Below are 20,777 nucleotides of genomic sequence, written 5' to 3'. Positions count from 1 at the left end.
AAAGAGCTTATGATCCTTATGACTTGACTTAAATCTCTTGCTCGGCAGCGTCGCCAGCGTAGAGGGAACCAAACGTCAGCACCGTCAGTCGTCTCGAGAGTGGCCTGTTTTGTGCCAGGGTAGGAGATTCACTGGAGTCAACGCCCCACGCCGTGAGTCGATCGTGGATGATATCCGCCCATCTCATACGTGATCTACCTCTGGGGCGTTTCCAGCCGTTTGCAATTGGATCGAAGTCAAATACAACTCAGACAGGTGTTTCAGTAAATCCTTATGGACCTTAAGTAAACCAATGTGAAAGACCTACTTAGCCAATGCTAAGCCGGAATAACTTTAATTTTTTTGTCTAAAGACATTGCAATAATAGGGTTAGACTTTAAACGAATTAAATTTTTCTTTAATTTAAATTTCTATTGAAAACAAATACATTTCTATTTATTTCCATTACTTTTTTCATTTCTTTTTCATTCTTTGAAAAGCTGCATGCGATTCACAAAGCACAATTTGCCAAGGTGTAGTTTATAGCATATAAACTAGTCATCCTGGTTTACCGCTTGATCAGTTTTTCAGAATTATCCTTCAAATTTTCTATTAATTTTCTCTGGTAGCGTTTCAAATTGCTAGATACATTGGCTAATAGTGTTATCTAATATTTTATATTGACTCAAAATCTTAGGGGGGGGGGGAGAGTGTAATTTTGCTTTTCTGTCGATTTTTTGAATGAAAATACAAGATGTTTTTAAAAAGGGAAGAAAAATATAGAAGGATAATGACTCCCATATGCATTCCGCCCATGATTAAAATTGTTAACTAACAATTTTCTAGAACAGCAAGAAAACTGCTTTTATCACCGACGCAAGCGGCTTTCCCAGGGCTAACTATAATGTGAAGATGTCTTGAAAATGATTTCGCTACATAAAATCGAGTTCGTGCGTGCATCTTGTCAAAGAAATCAAAATTGGTAGACGTGTGTGGTTTCATCATCCTTGTTATTCTAGAAATTTTTTACCTCTCAGGTCAGACTAACACTAAATGGTATAAAATGTTCATGTCTGTCAGAACTTCGGTTAATAAATATGATTGTTGCTTAAAGCTATATTTCAGGTCTACTTCTTACATTCAACAGTTAATTAGCCTAGTCTGGATCCCTTATGTTAAATGACATAATCTTAGGGTAAAAAACCAGTATCCAATTGAGTAAAATTATGTAAGACTAAAACCCTCATATTTTGTTGCCAAAGAGAAATTGAGAAAAATTGTATATATCAGAGAAAAACTAATAGCCTAGGTTTAGGTATCTAAGCTATAGCCTAGGTAAAGGGGAATTTTTGTTAAATAATTTAGAGTCAAACTTTAAATCAGAATTCAAGCAAATTCAAAATTAGCAGAATTTCTTTGTCCAAATAAAGTGTGAAGTATCTTTAAAGGGCGGGTTTTTGTTTTAAACTCAATTTCAGTGTGACGGAGTCAAACTCCAAGTCAAAGTCAAGACAATTTAAGAAGAACATTAACAGGTAAAGTTCTACAAAATCATATTATTGAGTTAGGACAAAAGTGAATACACCATTCAATGCCTTTTTTTATGCTGATTACGAATATAATAAGCATTTCTATTGGAAATGAATTTCAGCCCCCCCCCCCTAGATAGCCTATGCCACTTCAGGGTTCGGTTAGGTATAGCCTATCTAGAGAGGGGGGGCTGAAATTCATTTCCAATAGAAATGCTTGTTATATTTGTAATCAGCATACAAAAAGGCATCAAATGGTGTATTCACTTTATTCTTAACTCAATAGGGTAAGACACCCAGTAGTCGGCCACCTGCCTATTCTCAGACAGAATGTAACTAACAGGGAACCTACCTCTAGACACCTGCCTCTAAAAACTTTCTAAGCACATTATCGTAGAGGTTGGTTCCCTGTTAGTTACATTCTGTCCGAGAATAGGTAGGTGGCCGACTACTGGGTGTCTTACCCTAATATAATTTTGTAGAACTTTACCCATTAACATGGTTCTTAATAAAATTAGGCTAGGGCCTATTTAAGATCAAACATTTGAAAATTTTAGTTTATTGACTTACCTACAAGGCTACTAATTATCCTATTCTGATGTATGTATCCTTTTAGTGTTTCACTTTTAATCACATAGGCCTAGTCTAATAGCAGAAAGCTGATTTTCTTCTGTTTCTAAAAATGTAGGCCTAACTCTTATTGCTTGATTTTTATTCTATAAATCAGGATATTAAATGTAGGCCTAATTTTTTCTTTTCAATTGCTTGTCAAAACAGAGACCACATTTTTAATTTGTGCTCATGAATTATTGGTGAAAATTTGGCCAAGAAGGTAGAGTTCTTGCTACTGCCCTCATATTGCATCATACTCTAGTAAAATAAGGATGGTCCAAAAACCCATTGCTATTATTCAGCAATGCCAAAGAAAATTGGTCTTTCCCAAAAAAAGGTCTTACCCTATATAATAGAGTAGGGGGGGGGGGGGTTCAATGGTAAATATATACCAAATCATATTATTGAGTTAGGAATAAAGTGAATACACCATTTGATGCCTTTTTTATGCTGATTACAAATGTAATAATCATTTCTATTGGAAATGATTTTCAGCCCCCCTCTAACCTAACCCCCACCCCTATATGTGTAAATATATATAATGAATTTACATATATAGGGGGGGGGGCTAAAATTAATTTCCAATAGAAATGATTATTACATTTGTAATCAGCATAAAAAAGGCATCAAATGGTATATTCACTTTATTTGAAACTCAATAATATGATTTGGTATTTATTTACTGGGTCAATATATAAAATATGGTCCCAGATATAGCCTTAACATAATTCATTTCTCAATTCTTTTGCAATTATTGATGCTTTGTGTTTCTTTGCTTATTGGTTTCTTGCCTGTTTAAAATATTTATTGTATCTGATTAGCTTATGAAATAATTATAGCCTAGATCTGTTCAGGGCTATTCCTAAAGCTGAAAGTGCTGTAGAACTTGTTGCCCCCTCTTAACTCAAACATAAATAAATAGCCTAATAAAAAAAAAGCAGAAACCCAAGCCACTGAATCCCCCTGGCCATGGTTCCCAGACAGCTTGCCCTTGTTGTCCCCCTCCTTTGAACAGCCCTGGATTTTTTAGATATCAAATAGAGCTTTTGCTCCATTTCCAATCCCTTCTGACAGTGCTATGTTTCCCTAGTGGCAAATTTCCTTGATTCAAGGTTACTTTACAAGGCCAATAAGCTTAAAAAAAACAAGCCAAAAGCTCAAATTAAGATTCACCTGTAGCAGAAGTAATGAAAGTCCTTTTATTAATTGTCTGATTAGTGTGCCCAGAATATAGCATAGGCTAAAACCATCACTATTAGAGCTAGTAATTAGCCTACTTTCAACCCAGGCCTCAGTTGGCTCAGTCCTTGACAATAGAAATCATAACTTATAGGATACAGTGCCTGGTATTTGTATGATCTATGCCCTACCTAATATTCTTCTAAGGTAAAATTATAATTTAGCATTTTTTTTACTATCTTGGAAAGGTGTTAGGTTAGGAAGATGAAACTTGTAGTAATAAATTTAGGGCTAAAAACATACTCTGGGACTGCTTAAGGAACTGGGACTGCTTAGTCATTGCTTAAGGAACTGATTTGAGAAGGTCTATGCTGAACTCACATAGTGGAAGAATCTCTACTACATCTAAAAACACTGAATTGTTTTCAATCTGTTTTTTTTTTGGTTCATCCTCATATTTATGCTGTCACAGATGGTATATCTATTTTGGTGTTTTGTTAGGGGGGGGGGGAGGGTATATGCTAAAAGCTACCTGGAGTTCAAAACCTCCAAGCAATTCAGTGCTATGAGGCTAGAAGTTTCAGTCTCCCTCTCCATGTGCTTTTATATGTAATGTCATGACTAAGCTTGTTCATTTTATGCAGCAACAGCAACTTTTTGGTTAACCAAGTAAAAGAGCTCTAAATGCATGCCTTTTCAGCTCTCAATTTCTCAATCTCTTCCCAAAGTTGTGTAAAAGAACATCAGTTTTCACCACAACATCTTGATTTATAGAGACATGTGCAAGCTCATTCAGTCTGCCACCTCTTGTCTGATTCTGGACATATTGTTTCAAGCCACTTTGTTAATTTAAAAATCCTGCTCGTAAGGCCTAAAAAATCTTACTTTATTTCCACTAGTTGAGATAATGGTAACTGCCAGGGTTGCCACACAACTTGAAACATTTCCATGTTATTTCTCTGAGGAGTCTTAATCAGTGCTTACTACTGGCTCTTATAAACTTTCCTCTCATTATACTTCTTGCTGCTTGTATTTTTTTGCACTTACATTGTCAATACCTACATAAAAGGATGCTTGTATAATTTAAGCCTACCTCTATCTCCACGCAAAATAAGGATAAGTATTGCTATCTGAAAATCCTTTGGAATCTCAGGCTCAAAAAAATCCTGGAAGAAATGTTACCAAAATAAAAAAAGCACAATTTTTGGACAATTTTATTTTTGAGGTGAAGCACTGAGAGTAAGAGAGGCAGTACCTTGAAACATGAGGTGATCAAGAGAATCAAAATTTATGGCTATTTGGTTGAGAAAGATTTTTTAAGTGTAGAACCTTGGTAGATGTGTATCAGGAAACAGTTATTTGTCAAGAAGAGACATTTTGCTATATAAGTTATCAAAACGTACAACAACAAAAAGAGGCAACTTCTACAAGTAAGAAATTAAGCTAACAAAATCTGAAAATTTTGCAGAGGGATTTTGCAATCACACCACTAACCCCTATTTGAAAACTATGGTATAAAAACACTTCTATAGTGTTTGCCTCCCCCTCAGGAAATTTTCATCTGATTGTACACACCCTTGCTTTTGCTAAAGGCTAGAAATGTATACCTCTAATGTACATAAATATTTAATATAGATTCATACATATCCTAATCAAACCAAGCTGAACTTCTTTCGTTTTCGAATGGACTGCAATGAGTTAAAGAGTAAGAGACAAATTGTAGAACAAACGTTTGCATATTTTGACAATTTGATATGATTAAAAAATTTTTTTTTATGAATTTAGTAATTAATTTCTTTAATTTTAGTTTATAGTTTATTTTTGATGTTTTTTTCTGACATTAAAGTGCTGGAGGGCATTCAGTTTCTTCCTAATAGTTTTTTTTTATGTTGTTTTGACCCTTTTTTAAAAGACAGAGAGGTCAAAACACAAGAGAAAGTATATTTACAGTGTACATCTTCCATGAGGCAGCCTTTGAGCCATCCAGGTTCAAGCATTTTGGGTGTAAAAACAAGGGTTTGAGAACTATTTGTTTATTCCTTTCAAGTAGAAAGAGCTGGGCAAAATGAACCTTCAAAGATCTATAAAAAGGACCTCCTAGAACTATGCAAAAGCTTGTAGCCTAAAAATTTATAATGAGATAGCAGACAAGTTGTCTAGCAACTCCTTGAATGGTCTAATTAACCTGGTTTGAAGTCTTAGACCTCCAGAGAAGTACTTAGAAGAAGAACTTACAAAAGTAAAAGTGTTGATCCTCTCCTATATTTCATCAAAAGAGAATAATGTTCTTTACTGTAAAAGTAAGAGAAACTCTGTTATCTTTTAACTCCACATCAAAATTTCTGAACCAATTGATAACTCCACATCAAAATTTCTGAACCAATTGACTATTGAGAGTTGAACCATCTTACAAGAATTTGCAGGTTTAAAGATGATTGTCATTAATACTAATCTGAATCTTGACATAAGTGATTTGCTGCTCTCAAACCTCCCAGTTTACTCTGAAGGCCTGCTATTCAGAAGCATCACAAATCTCTTGAGTTGCCAAAATTTTGTATAGTATCATGTGTCTTTAGTTTATAGGCAAATCATCATAAAGCCAAAATGAGATCAAAGCAGACCCCTGAAGGTTTTCTCATTAAACAAAAATAAAAAGAACCACTTGGTTTTCCAGGAGAAAAGTTGGAGACTCTGAGAAGTCTTGTTTTTAGACCACAATTGTTTCAGGTTACCTTGGGGGATGCATTTGATAGATCTTCAAATTTTTTTTTGTTCCCCTCTGCCTGTAGTCAGTTAAGCTTGTATTGTCTTACAGGTCTAACTCTAGTAAAAGAATATTACAATTCTTGGGATTCAAACACTTGAAATTTTATGTTGAACTGAAGTTTTCAGAATTATAGGGGATTCCTTTTGGCTGATCATATGTAAGGATTCTGATTTTGTTTGCCGGGTAGCCATCTGACCTCTAATCTCATTGCTCATGATTTTCAAACTGTAAGCATTATGCAACAGCAGTAGCTTATATTTTAATCTCATATTTAATGCATGAAATTGCACTTTAATTCCTTTTTCTTATTGTGTATTGCTGTTTTTTTGCTACATATTAGCTATCTGGTTCATATTGTCTACAATTCCTTTTTACATAATGGAAAATACCACAAATGCTATTATTTATTCTTTATTTAAAATACTTTTTGAAATTAAAACAAGGGAGAATTATCTGAAAGAGATGCCCCATAACCGTAAGCATATTGGGCATTAATTATATGATTAATTATGTACTTTTTTTCTTGGCATGATCAAGTTAGTACCTTGACCATGGAATGTCTGATCTCTTCTGCCGAAGTTCTTCAAATAAACGCTTTTTCTTTTATAGATTAACCATGTCAATATTGTCAAAAGCGTTAAGTGGCCAGCGACTTATTCAATCAGGGATCTCTGTGAGAACATGTATTCGAAATGGTAAAAGCTTATATGAATCTGGTCACCAGCAGAGATCACTTGGAGATAACTATAGAAGTGCTCTCACAAGAAGGGCTGCAAGGGGAAGAACCTTCAAGGAAACAGTCATGGCCCCTGCTGGAGAAACAGGTATTATTCTTCCCACCAAGTCTTCTGTATCTTGTTATTTCATACTGAGTAATTAAAAATATCCCTTTGATGAAGGTGTGAAATTAACTAATCCATACGAACCCAATACGCTAGTTTATTTCATGAAAAAAAGTCAAATGAGAAGAGACCACTCATAATAAAAATCACATTTGGGTGATTCATATTCATCAGGCAGCAAAAAAAGAGACTTTCAAGGAAAGAGTCATGGCTGGCCCCTTCTGGAGAAGCCAATAACATTTTATCACATTGAGTCCTAGATTATTTCTTATTTGAACTGTTCAGAGGTAACTTTTATCAAGTCCATAAAATAAATAGCAGACAAAATTCATTGCTGGTTTCCATTTTTCAGCTGTGGCAAAAATTTTGACAGTTTTTAGATGTTTTTTTTTGTACTTGTGTATTGAAAAAATTAAATTTACTCTAAAGTATATTTTAGAGTAAATTTATTCAAATTACCTTTAGAGAAGCAATCATTCCCTTTTTGTATTAATCCTTAGTTTTAGACTTTAAGTATACTAGTAGCAGAGACTGTTGGATAACAGGAATAGAAAAAAAAACACAAATGTCAAGACCTGGAAATCATTTTGTTGTACAAAAGACTGTCAACTACAAAGAAGTATTTCCTTATAAACTAAATAGAAACTTAATTTTTTTTGTACATTTGTATCTTCTATGAAAGCCTACATACCGTTAAAATTTCAGCTCAAGAGCAGAAAAAAAAATGAAAATTTGAAGTCCCTATTGTGTGCACTCCTTTGTGAGACTTGGAGTAAAACTTTTTGGCCCTCTCCCCAATATTATAAGCCCCCCCCCCATATTATAAGCCCCCCCCATATTATAAGCCCACCCCAATAAAGCTTTCTTTGAAAGTTGGAATCCGATCTCCCAGGTTTGAGACGAAACCGGGTAGTTGAAACTATTTATAAAATTTGTCCTAATTTTAATAGATACTACTGTATAATGAGACAAACATCAACTCACTTGGCAGAGAATAGCTGCACGTCTCAGAAGTATGAAGCCAAACAATCGTTACAGGGCTAGAGTTAACAAACAATGAATCATTATATAGAAGGATCATTGCAATTATTGAAGTCAAGAATCAGTTAATTCTTTTGATACCAAAGCTTCAAAATATAGATTAATGAAGCTTTGTAAAATTTTCTTCTGAAATGCTGATTTCCAGAGCATGTCTAAGTTATATTTCATTTTACATTGAATTTACATCTGTATTGAGATGGAACAATGAATTTAATAAAAAATAAAATAAAAACACAAAGGAACACGCTTATTATTGGCTATGTGTTTTATATAGAATGTGATGAATCTAATGTAAAAATGAGAGGATTAAATTAGAGCAGTTCAAAAAATTCATGCTAAGACTAAGGAAAATACGCTTGAAAAGCATAAGTTAGAATGACCAAAATTTAAATAAGGTAAAACTACTGAAATAAAATTTAGAAAAACATATTTTACTAAATAAATATATAGTAATAAATGTATAATAAAAAAATATAACAAAGTTGGTCAAATTGACACTTGGTCCAACAATATACAAGTGGTTCATACAATTAGCGCATAGTGGCACAAGAGAGAAGGGGATGACCTGGCATCCTAACAGTAATCTAAAGGACCTGCTGAAAGATTCGGAGAAATGAAATGCACATTTCTCGTTTTAATGCCCCATCTTCTCCTAAGTCGTGGTCGTGTGTATACCTGGCATGCATACTTGTAACTGTTAATGTGTGTACAAAGGTGCCCACTGGACCAATCTTTGGGGAAGAGGGGATATCATTAACACTACAGCTTGTATTCCATTTTATCTTCAAGTGACCGTGAACATTTCAACTGTTTCAGAAGTCTAGGAATAATTTGGGAGTTTATAACTACCTTAGAAGGATTAAAGTCCCTTAATAAGTATAACTCTGATAAGCACTCTTGTTTAAAAGAGATTTTCGGAATTAATTGCTTTATGGCATAGGCTGCTTTTGGGAACCCACACGTACTGGCAAGGACAGAAATTTCATTAGCCTATGTTTTTGGAGGGGGCAAATTTACTGACTGGCTGTTCATTTGACACCATTTTTCTCACTGAACGGGATATACGGTAAAAATTGCAGTAAAACTGGCGAAACAGTTGTGAAACTCTCGAGCTTCACACCGTAATTGCATGATCTCAATGATTTAAAACTATGACAGAATATGTTGGGTGAGGGGGGGGGGGGTGTACCTAATTCCTCCTGTGAGTAACTTGTCTTAAAACACGCATCTAAAGATTTTGAAACATGGGAGAGCATATTCCAGAAAAAAAAATATTTAGAAGAAAGCTGAACATGTAAAAATTAATACCACGTTAAAATAGTTTTGGGGCTGTTATTTTTGTGTTTGTGTTTCTCATGTCCCTTTGGGATTTTGTACTTTGTTGATCAAATCCTTCCTTCAAAACATCGTCCATATAAATAGATCAGATATGATTCCTAGCAATTGAGTAAGAAGAGAAATAATTATCCCTTAAGATCAAAAGACGCTGCTTTAAGTTACTTGGTCATATGTTACGCCGTCCTGAAGGCATGATATATCGTGAACTTTGTGCCGGCACAGTGGGATTGATCTCTGCTTGGTAATATTGGACTCGGAGTTCGATCTCAGCTGCTGCTGGACCGGGAATTTTGTAAAGATTGTGCATAAGCGTCTCTAAATAACCAGACAAGAAGAAGAAGAATTCCAATTGGTGCCGGGCAAGACACTTTAATGTCTTTTCCTTATCAAAATGATAGTCAGGAAGAGTTAATCAGGAAATACTTTGAGTTAAAATTAGAATGCAGTCTAGGCTATGTTAGCTTCAATTGAAAAGTATTTTGGAATGTACCCTAGACCTGATCAGCTCTGCTTGTGGATTAGTTAGGATTGATATCCCAGCTCATCACCATTGTTAGGAATTGCAAAATATTTGGAATGAGATTACATACTTGACAACAAATAATAAAAATGAGAATTATTAATGAGAAAATAACTCACGAAAATGAAAATTATTTTGATATCTAATAATGAGGCCTATGCTAGCTTGCATAGGGGACATTTTTGGAATGGACCCTATGCACGATCAGTACTACTCATAGATTAGTTGCATTTGTAAAACATTCAAAATAAGACAAATTTACTTTTTGTTAACGAAAGATCAGTTTTTTTTAATTTTTTTTTGCGGATGGGATCTATGTTTAATATCATGATGAATTACTAAAGTTGTAGAACCAGTAATAATGGAGAGAAGATGGAGAACTAAGAGAAACTAATCCACATATTAGCTCTTAACTGAAATATGTCCAATTCCCAATTTGGCTCCCAATTGATAAGTTTGAACACTGATAGGAATTAATCAGAGAATTAATCAGCTTTCAGAGTATTTGTTTTCTACAGCACATCCGCTACCCCCCTCCTCTTAAACATATCTCTGCTTGTACTGCCCTCTGCAAAGCCTATACGGCAAATAGGCACAAACACGGTAAGTTCAGACTATTTTCAAGAGTAGATGTCAATCACTAAATATTTGATGGACAGCCTTGTCAAATGCTGCGTTTTCGTTTGGATTGGTCTCACCAAGAATTTTGTTCCTGAAAACCCAACCGTTGATTTTTTAAATGGAAAGTTTAGTATGTACAGCTCTAAAGAGATAACCAAAGTAAGTAGTCGACTAGTGGCATGTCATGCCCTAAATTAATAGCTGCCTGGCACGATAAATAAAAAAAAATGTAGGGTGGGGGTATAAATTAGGAAGTATTGCATTTTTAATGCCACTATCTTTCGATTTTATGGGGAGGAGAGTCCGTCAGACTAATTCCTAACTCTTTTCCTCCTCCCGTCTTGTACAGTCGTGTTGGTTTTGGAATGCTTGCAATACAGATGAAAATATAGAACTAAATCTAATAGCTTGTACATTTTCAGCATTCAATATTGGGAAAGCATCCGTTGCAGGCGCTTCTGCTTTGGGACTTGGAGCTCTTTGCTACTATGGACTTGGCATGTCTTCACAACTTGGAGCAGTTGACCGTTCCTTGTAAGTTTTTATTCTCTTTGTACTTGCTACTTATATCTATGTGCAATTTTGTTTTGTTTAAAGCTAATTTGTTTAAAGCCAATTTTGCCAAAAAAGCCAATTTTGTTTTGTTTAAAGGTACATTTGTTGTAAAATCGGCAATATTTTGAACCCAAATGCCTTAAATGGCTAACGAATTTTTAAAAAGCTTGTTGCTCTGATTTTTTCAAGCTGGTAGACATGTCCAATTTTAATGAAGTGATAAAAGTTGGTTTTGTAAAATCACAGCTAAAGCTTTTATGACTGGATATGGATAAAGCTTTTTCAAAATGGATATGTAAACTTTTTTGAATTGATATAGATATGATTCTTCCCTAGGGAAGAAATATATTTTTGCAGCTGTTTATCCAGGCTATTATACGTAATATTAATTTCAAATTTTTCTGTATGATTAAATTGAAGGGTAAAATGAAAAATACTTTTCTAATTGATCATTTATAACAACTGTACCTCATCCATATTGTAGATTCGTTTTTTGAGGAGAAGGGGTGGCGGGGGATCAAATCCTTTCAGGTAAAAATTATATGTTCATTTAATTTGGCACTTTTAGTGGATGGACCTACCCTTGTCAGCCAAGTTTTTGATTTTTCATTAGTTCTTTTCTTCCACAATAGCCATTTAATTACTTCGAACAGCTAAAGAAATAGGAAGCATTTAAAGAAGTCCTCTCGCAACGTCGCTTTTATCCTGAAACATATTCCTGATATGATTCTAAGAATACAAGATGAATAAAGGTTGTTTTTAGAATCGTATGAAATCACTCCATAAATGAAAAAAAAAATACATAAGAAAAAAAGGAAATAATGCATTTCGACAAAAAAAGAAAGAAAAAAACGAAAGAAAATAGTTCTGAGTACGTTGAGAATCAAATAACATAGAAGACAACAGGTTGAACCAAATGAAAGGATTTGTTGGTTCTGAGAGAATGAGCTGTAACGTTCACAAAAAGTCACATAGCGTCTTTTGAATTACTGCAGCCAATTTGAGCTTGCCACACCGTATATATAACAGACTTGCAGTTTTTTCAAAAGCATTCTTAAAAGAAGAAGACAAATTGGATAATGTAGGTTACTTACTTTTAATTCTTTGAAATGCAAGCTTTTTACTATTACAATGTGGCTTGTAAAATAGAAGAAGCTGTACTCAGAGAGAAAAGCAAGTAACGCCACTTCAGTTGAGCATGTTTTCGAGTAAAAAGTAAACTAAAACGCTCAGGCTCTACATTTTAAAACAACCAATTTTCTGTCTTTTTGAATATTTGCTTTCCTTTCAGAGTTTGCTTTTTTCTTTCAGAATCTGCTTTTGTCTTTCAATTTTACGCTCCTCGATCTCGGTACATTTGTTTTTGTGATGCTATGTGCCCTGCCTATACATACCTGAAATCCTGATGCCCTCCTCCCTATGACTCAAGTTTATATCTGTCAACAAATGCATGTGTTACAGTGAAAATAACAGAATGAATTATTGACTCTATTGTGAGACAAAGACATTATTCCTAGCTTCTGTTTATTGCAAGTGATTAATAAACTCTTAAAGTGTCTTTTCAAATGGGTTTTACCTGTGACTTATCTCCCTTTTCCCGTAAATAGACTTGTAATCTTCAATTCTGATAGGTTTTGAATTATCATTGCGACGCTGTCAGTAATTGGCTAACTACGCAGTGTTGCCGATACAACATTGTCGGTGCTATATTTTTTGGTGTGCCCAAATTTGAGACGAAAAAAAAAACAAAAAAAGGAAGGGTGATTTTCGTACTAAGTGGGCAGAAGAGGGACGGTTGCCCGTTGCAAGAGCCGGTTTACCCGCCGGCAGGGAATTCCCTGAAATTGTGGGGGTTAGGTGAACGGGAATCGTCGCTTCCCCTGCTATCTAAGATTTTCAGAAGAAAACGCTCGGCACGTGCACTTGAAATAAGACCCTCTTGGATAATTATTAACCTGACCTACGGATAATAACTTGTGCTTGCTAACGGACTGATTACGGAATAGATAACAGTAGTGACGTAACCATGGCTAGCTACAGTTATTTTTATGCGCCGGTATTGAACTTTATAGAAACGGCATTGCGACATCAAGATGCTGTAACGAAAGATGCAACAGTAATTACAGCGGTGAAGTTTTTTACGAGGGAGGCTATTCGTGAAGGCCACGAAAAACTGAGCGAGATAGGAGATAGGTTAGGTGAACAGTATGTGAAAGAAAGACGTAGTCAAGCTTCGAGAGAAACGCTTGTAAGTGACATGTATGATACTGTGAAATTATTGAGCTCTCTCCTTAGTTTAAGACGTGCTTCACCGTCTGGAAATTATCCGAAGTACCGTAAATTCCACAAGACAGTCTTACAACTTTGTGTAAGAAAGTTAACGGATGCACGGATAAGATTGACAACGTTATGGAATAGTGTAAATCCATGCTTCCGTCTCAGGACGTTTGGTCCCCTCTCCCACAACCCGTAAAATCTTTGCACTGGGTTTTCCTCGTCAATTTTCCTACCTCGGAAATAAACTCCTGTTCCATGCAAAAGCAATTTGTCGAAAGACACGCTAGTGGTGGAGGCATTGATCATATCCAACAGACTAAGTCCGGTCTGGTTGCTTACATAAACAGTCCCAAGTCGGCAGCTACACTCGCCAACTCCCTCAAATCCTTTCCTGATATAAGTGCTTCTTTCGCGAGGAAAAGTTCTTTGCGATCGCCAAGTTTGTGCCCTTTGCCACAACAGAAGATGATATCCTCTCTGTTAACCCCAAACTAGTCAGTGCAAAACGATATGGACAATCTGAGACAATCAAACTTACCTTTGGCAATGCCAATTCACAAGAAGCAGCAATCAAATGTGGATTATTCATTGATTACACGCACATAAAAGTCTTTCCATTCAGACAGATTCCCAGGTGCTGTCTCAAGCGTCAGTCATTTGATCATCTTGCCAAAGATTGCACTAGTAGCATGCGATGCTCCAGATGTGCTGGACCCCACAAGAACAGTAGAGAAAACTCATGCCATTCTCAAACAGTGAAGTGCGCTCTGTGCGTCGAGCCTAACAATACCCATCCTAGCTTTAGTCTACAGTGTTCAGCAGTCTAACGAGTAATGCAGAAAGCTTATCCTCAGACCAGAAAATGAATGAACTGTCCATATTTTGCCGAAATGTTTACGGCCATAATTCTGCCCAGTTGGACTACGTTAAGAGCCTGTGCCTCGCATATAATTTTGTTTGCGCCCAAGAACACCTGTTAACTACCGATAGCTTTGGACTATTTCAGTCGATTCCGAATAAATCTGCGCATATTCACGAGGCAAAGCGTTCCAGCGCCAGGGGTCGCCCTAGTGGCGGACTTGCGATATTTGTTGACGAAAACATCGACTGTCGCAAACTTGAGTCGTGCGATTTGTATATAGCAGTTGAGTTCCCATGTCCCAGTGCTTTCACGATAGTCAGTGTCTACTTATCAACTAACATGAACATGGATCGTAGTGAAAAACGATATGCTGGGGCTTGCGCTCGACTTGGAAGGCTACTCTGTAAGCTGGGAAATTCACGCTTTTTAGTCTGTGGTGATTTCCAGTGTGATCCTTTCACGAAAAGAAAGTTATTAGACGTTCTTATTGCATGTATTATAAGTGACGAATCGACGTGTGACGAAATTCTGTGCAAAATAAAAGTCCCGTTCCAGCTCCTTGTGCATGGGTGTGATGACGCGATTGTACTCAATACATACTGTGCTGAAATCACTCACGCGTTAAAAGTTTCAGCTGTACCTGAGTCTGCAGCTGTACCTAGTGCACTTATCAGGAAAGGAACAAGGAAAAGCGGATGGAGTGACCATCCTTATGTGAATCATGTGAAAAAGAGGTCTAAGATGTTGTATTCTGTGTGGCGTGAATCTAGCAAGCCGAGGGCTGCTTTGATCTTCAATCTCTTTCGTAAAACAGAAAGAGAATACAAAGAATTTGTGGATGAGCTGAAAATGAAGGAAGCAGAAACTGCTTCGGAAGAGGCCATCCGTGACCTTCGAAAAATGTGGAAAAAGTTCAAAAGTTTCAAAATACAACCGAAGCCTTGTGTCATGATACCTGAGGAGCAGTGGTTAAAACATTGTTCGAAGTTTTTCGGGTGAAAAGATATTCCTTTGGAAAAGGAACATGATGAATTGCTTAAATCGCGTCTTGATTCGTATTTAAAGAAGAGAAATTATTTTGTGGTATCTAAGAGTGACGTTTTGAGGGCTGTTCGCCAGTTAAAGGGGAATAAGGCTCCCGGTTTTGATGGTGTCAATGGTAATCATCTGTGTAATGGTTCCCCGGTTTTGCTTCAACATCTGCTACTACTTTTTCAGATGTGTATTGATAAAGTCAACGTCCCAAACTCGTATTGTATCGGGGTAGTTACAAACATTCAAAAGAAAGGAAAAACCGCAAATGAGTGTGGAAGTTACAGGTTGATTACTGTTTCAAGTACGTTGAGTAAAGTGTTGGAAAGATTGGTTCCTAGCGACGTTATATAGAAGTGCCTGATGGATTGTTGACAGTTTGGGTTCCGAAAACACCTCAGCTGTGCTTTCGCCCACAGACTTCTAAAGCATATCTTTGCCAACGCCGAATTACTTGGGGTATCTGTCTATACATGTAATGTCGATATTTCTGCTGCTTTTGACTCAGTAATCCATTCTGCTGTTTTCCAGACCCTGCTGGAGGCTTGTGTTAACGCCCATATAGTAGCTATGCTATCAAACTGGTACTCCAATACCTATATGAGTTTGGAACTTGGACTAGAAAGACTTATTACACCACTTCAACTAAAGAGAGAACTCCAACAAGATTATGTTTCAAGTCCGGTATTATTTAACACTTTGACTTCCAAGCTTACAAAAAACGGGTTTCTGGTGGGCTCAGCCTTGATCTTTCTAACCTAAGCTTGATAAACTCCGCAGATTATTTGCGTATGTTTTTCTCTTTAAATATACTGCAAGATAATTTGAATAAGCTTGTATCTGGTTACAGTGCTTTTGGTCTACAAAGTAATCGCCTAAAAATTGAATTTCTGGTTTTCAACTCTTCAAAATGAAAGAAATCAGTCCCATCTGTCTCCGTAGATGGTACTAATATCACGCCATCTTCTTCGCTTAAATATTTAGGTCCTCCGTAAGGCCGAGATAAGAAAACAACTAGAACTCTTTGCCTCGATACCCTTGTGTCAAATTTGCGAGTGAGTTATGGTAAACCGGCCCCGCTGAGGTATTCGTACAACCGGCAAATTTTGACGTGGCTATACAGAGTAGTGGCATTGTCACATGTTCTCTTCCTTTCCCCGCTTTGGAAATGGTTTACTGAAACAGAGCGGCTAATAGTTCGGTCCGCGTTATGTAAATATTTAAAGTTTTGGTACTTATACCACTTTTTGAGAGGAAGACGCTCCTCTTGAATAAGTATCAAATTCCAAGTCCGCGTGAAGTTGTGGGAGAGCAGCAAAGCGATGTTTGAAAAGATGCATTTGAGCACCTATATGATTTTCTGCCGTTGCATGTAATATAGGAGCTATAAGTGTGTGTAGTGTATATAGTTTAATCGTCTTGAAGTAGCGTTTTCGTGTTGTTCCTTCTTTTTCCTTTTTGTGTCTTATACTCCGCCATGTTTTTTTTTAATGGTGGGCTTGAATAATCTATATCTATCTATTTATTAACAATGTATTTACAACTGCAAAAATACGAAAATAGACACCTCCCCTCCTTCAGCGGGCTCCATGACCCGAAAAGTCAGAGAAAGAGAAGAATAAAATAAATCAAACAGTAAAAAAGAAAAAGAGCAACATAATGCCATTTATCACCATTAGTGAATTAAAACCGGGCGATGCAGAACCCCAGAAACCCGGCAAAACAAACACAAATAAAATAAACAAAGTTTACACCATGCTCTTACAACCAGCTCTAGAATAAAGTTTGTAACATCAGCTACTGATAACCAGCTCAGTATAAAATGGAACCTATTTCAAAAAATCAATCCTTACACATATAAAAAAAGGAAAAAAAGAAAGTCATAATAAATATATAGCCAAGCTAAATAAAAGGATAATAATATATTGAATAAAATTATCTATCAGTGTTAATAGATTTAACCTAAACTTTAAAGACTCAACCTCCAGAAATTTGATGGTACCAAAGGAATGATAGCCCCATGCCACAGCTGGCAGGGTATTCCATACTCTTGAAGATGCCACAAAAGGGTTAAAACCAGACTGAACCCATGGCACGACAGGTGTATATAACTTTTTAAATTCATGATTCCCTAAGCATTCTGAATTTTCCCTCCTTAAAAATTATGTCTTATGGGGTAAGTTGTTTACCCTTTTTGACTTACTTTTTGACTTATGTCTCCTGCCGGGCGCTGCTCGGTGTAGAGAGTGACGTCTGCCTCCTCCATCCACTTCGGTCCATGGCAAGCATTTGCACATCGCTCAACCTGATATTCGCCATCGCCAGGAACTCCGACAGGCTGTCAGACCATCGCTTCTTTGGTCGGCCGCGAGGTCGCTTCCAACCGGCTTTGACAGGGTCGAAGTCATGGATCTTTTTCGCAGGTATGTGTGGAGGCATTCAAAGTAGGTGTCCAAACCATCGTAGTGGTCGCTCGGCTGCTTGGGTCGAAAACCGAGACTGCTTGGTGAGCTGCAGCAGCTTCTCATTGCTGACAAAGTCGAACCATCGTAGACCTTCGATCCTCCTCAGGCTCTTCGACTGAAAGACATCAATTGCCTTGAGGATTGCGGCTGAAGCTTGCCACGTCTCAGCTCCATAGAGCATCACAGAGCCGACGAGGGCGTTGAAAATCCGCAGCTTCGTTGTGCGACTGATGTTCGGTTTTCGCCAGAGGTGACGGTTCAGTCTGCCCATGGCAGAAGACGCTTTGGATATTCTCGCTTGTAGTTCAGAAAGAAGCGAGCCATCTGAAGAAATTATGGAGCCCAGGTAGGTGAACCTTTGGACAACTTCAATGCTAGTGGTGCTATCCAGGCTAACTGAAGGATTGGCAGCAGGAGAGGATGGGTCAATGGCCATAATTTTCGTTTTAGTCCAGTTTATCTGCAGTCCTACTTTTGCAGCCTCTTCTCGTAGGATTCGAAGCGCTTCCAGCAACTGCTCCATGGAGTCCGCCAGAATGGCCAAGTCATCGGCAAAATCAGCATCTGTAATGACACGATCTCCAAACTTGAGTCCAAAGCTGAGACGTGAAGTAGTCCTTGTCATAATCTAATGGGGGGGTTTCTTTTAAAAATATGGTTGTGGGGGTTTCTTTTAAAAATATAATTGTACTTATATCTCCTGATGTTTCCTAATACGGAGATTCCAATTAATTAATTCAATTGGGAGATAGCTACACCCTTATCTATCGGTTCGCGTGTGGCCTTCCTGAGTGGAGGTGGAATTTCTGGAGTGGGGACCTTAATCTAGGAGTACCTGTAGGGAGCTTATATTAACGGCCATACTGAGTCGAAATCAGACTGATAAGCTTCAGTTTCCCTTAGGAGCAAGTGGAGCTACAAGGACTAACAAACTTGAGAAATATTAACATAGAGAGAATAAAATAAAAAAGTAATGCATTTATTGTTACTCACATAATTGTCGCAGAGCTTCGGTTATATCCACACACTTGTAATACAAGACACTAATACACAATTGTCATCTAGAGCGATGCTACGCAAACGTTAATGCACTCACAAAAAAGTTCTCTCGAAAGTTTATTTTGAATAAACTCGCATAATATGACTCACTGGTGTAAAACTCCTCTAAGACTGAAAATAAGACTCAAAATAGACTGAAAATAGACTTGCATAAGACTGAAAAAAGACTGGCGCAAAAACTGCTAAGTTCTAGCTATCTACTTTTCCCAATTTCACCGGAGGTTACGTTCGGGCGTTACTAACAAGTATATTTTACAGTCTCTATTGGCTGCACTATTTGCCATATATCGCTATTGGACGGGTTTGCACCAATGGGCTACTTGGGTTTAATTGGAATTTATGACTTTTAAGATATCACTCTGGAATTTTTCTAATAAAGCGAAGTTCTACCTTGTAACTTTAATTACAATTTATAACTTTTTATAATAACACTTTGGAATTTTCTCGAACGAACAAAGTTTTACATTGTAACATTTTGCTAGCAGGGGGTCGCTTAATTTTAAGGATACGTATAAATTATTTATTTGAAAGTTGGTAAAGGATAAAAAGAATTAAATTCATTGAGATAGCTAGTTCTAAAATTATACTCCAGAACAATGCAACAAGGATATTTTACATCTTGAGTGACTATTTTTTTGTATAATAAACTTTGCCCTTTTGATAGTTTGGTATTCCGTGCTCTTAAGATTCAAATTACATTGTTCGTTGGCTGTCATATAAGATTTGGTCCAACTGATATTTATTGCTTTTATTGGCGACGCAAGGGCGGATTTATTTATTGGATTTTCTGTGGGAAAGATTCTTACGATGTTTGTTACAAAGTATAATTACAATGTTTAATTAGATATATTTGTTTCACTATGTTAAATTGAAAGCTTGAGTCTTGCTCGATCTGTAGGTTACTTGAATTTTTCAGGTTCATATTTCGGGTTTATATTTCGGTTGTTTTTATTTTTATTTGGGTCACTTTAATTTGGAGATTTTGGGGTTTTTGCAAATTGATCCCATTACATATCATCCTTCCCATTCTTAACGATGTCCTCATCGTTGTGTTAAGCTACTCTCTTTGTACTTTCAAATTTTGATTTTTCGTTAAAAGAATTTATTTTAGTACTTGAATCAGCTCTGTTTTGGTAAAATTTATTCTACTCTTTTTTTTTACAAATCCCCGATTGCTCTATTAGATTATATATATAACAACATTACTTTAAAGTCCATCACCTACTCACTGTATTTGGCGCAAGGGCCAAAGAGTCTCTAATGACTAACACATAAGATTATATGATTACATGATAATTATTATTCCTCCACCTAATATCAAAATTCCTCCGCCTGATATGATTATCTTATCGCGGAAAATTGTACATATTCGCCTTTTTTTTTTACACTTGACTATACTTCCACCTGACGTTATATAGGTACGATTATATTATTATTCCTTCACCTAATATTAAAATTCCTTCACCTGATGTTCTAATACTTCTACACGGCTCCAACTAGTTAAGTTCTGCTTTTGTAATTACTTTATTATTTAACATGGTACATATTCGCTACTTCTAATGCTAGTTTATACTTCCACCTGACATTATATTTGTACGATGGTTATTTGACATCAAAAACATCTAACTACATCTAAAACATCTAACAACAATACACTAATATGTATGGATTAAAAATAGTTCGGAGGAGAAAAAAAAAAAAAATTTACACATTAACATTTTTAACTTAATGTTTGATGGCAACACTGGGATAAGGTAGCTTGCACTGGTTTTCATCTGTTTTATGATAAGTTTAACAATATTTATTAAAGTTACTAGTTAGATACATAAGACTTCACACTTACTTCATCATTCTACGTGTCTATATTACTCACATACGTTGTCACTCTTACTTTAGGCTTCCATTCAGTTAATTACTTTGTTGGCTAATTGTTTGTGGTTTGTCTTCTTGGCGTTTCGCTTTTTGGAACTTGTTCTTAGGGATAAGTGCTTATGTTTTTCACAAGTACGACTACACACATAAAATTGTCCGTACGTGGTTTGTCACGTCGTATACGAGGGGTTGATGTCGTAGAATTGTTGAATTGTATCCTAGGTACG

At 36.4% G+C, this 20,777-nt stretch overlaps 1 protein-coding gene across 2 annotated transcripts in view; it reads left to right on the top strand.

The window, feature by feature from the left end:
- The first annotated feature begins 862 nt into the window (after positions 1–862).
- Positions 863–20,777, top strand: part of LOC148950665 (growth hormone-inducible transmembrane protein-like) — a 91,746-nt gene continuing 71,831 nt past the window's right edge. Inside the window, exons 1-3 of one of the 2 annotated variants that reach the window (XM_089092546.1) lie at positions 863–1,016; positions 6,676–6,890; positions 10,851–10,962. In XM_089092546.1, coding sequence (XP_088948672.1) covers positions 6,683–6,890; positions 10,851–10,962 — 320 coding nt within the window. In that variant the 5' untranslated portion in view covers positions 863–1,016; positions 6,676–6,682. Of the gene's footprint in view, positions 1,036–6,675; positions 6,891–10,850; positions 10,963–20,777 lie in introns of both variants that reach the window. The other variant, XM_089092547.1, reaches the window with a different exon arrangement.

Source organism: Artemia sp. Qi Xiang Cuo, chromosome 7, assembly GCF_049724085.1.
Source record: "Artemia sp. Qi Xiang Cuo chromosome 7, ASM4972408v1, whole genome shotgun sequence".
NCBI lineage: Eukaryota > Metazoa > Arthropoda > Branchiopoda > Anostraca > Artemiidae > Artemia > Artemia sp. Qi Xiang Cuo.
This window is presented reverse-complemented; position numbering and strand designations above follow the sequence as displayed.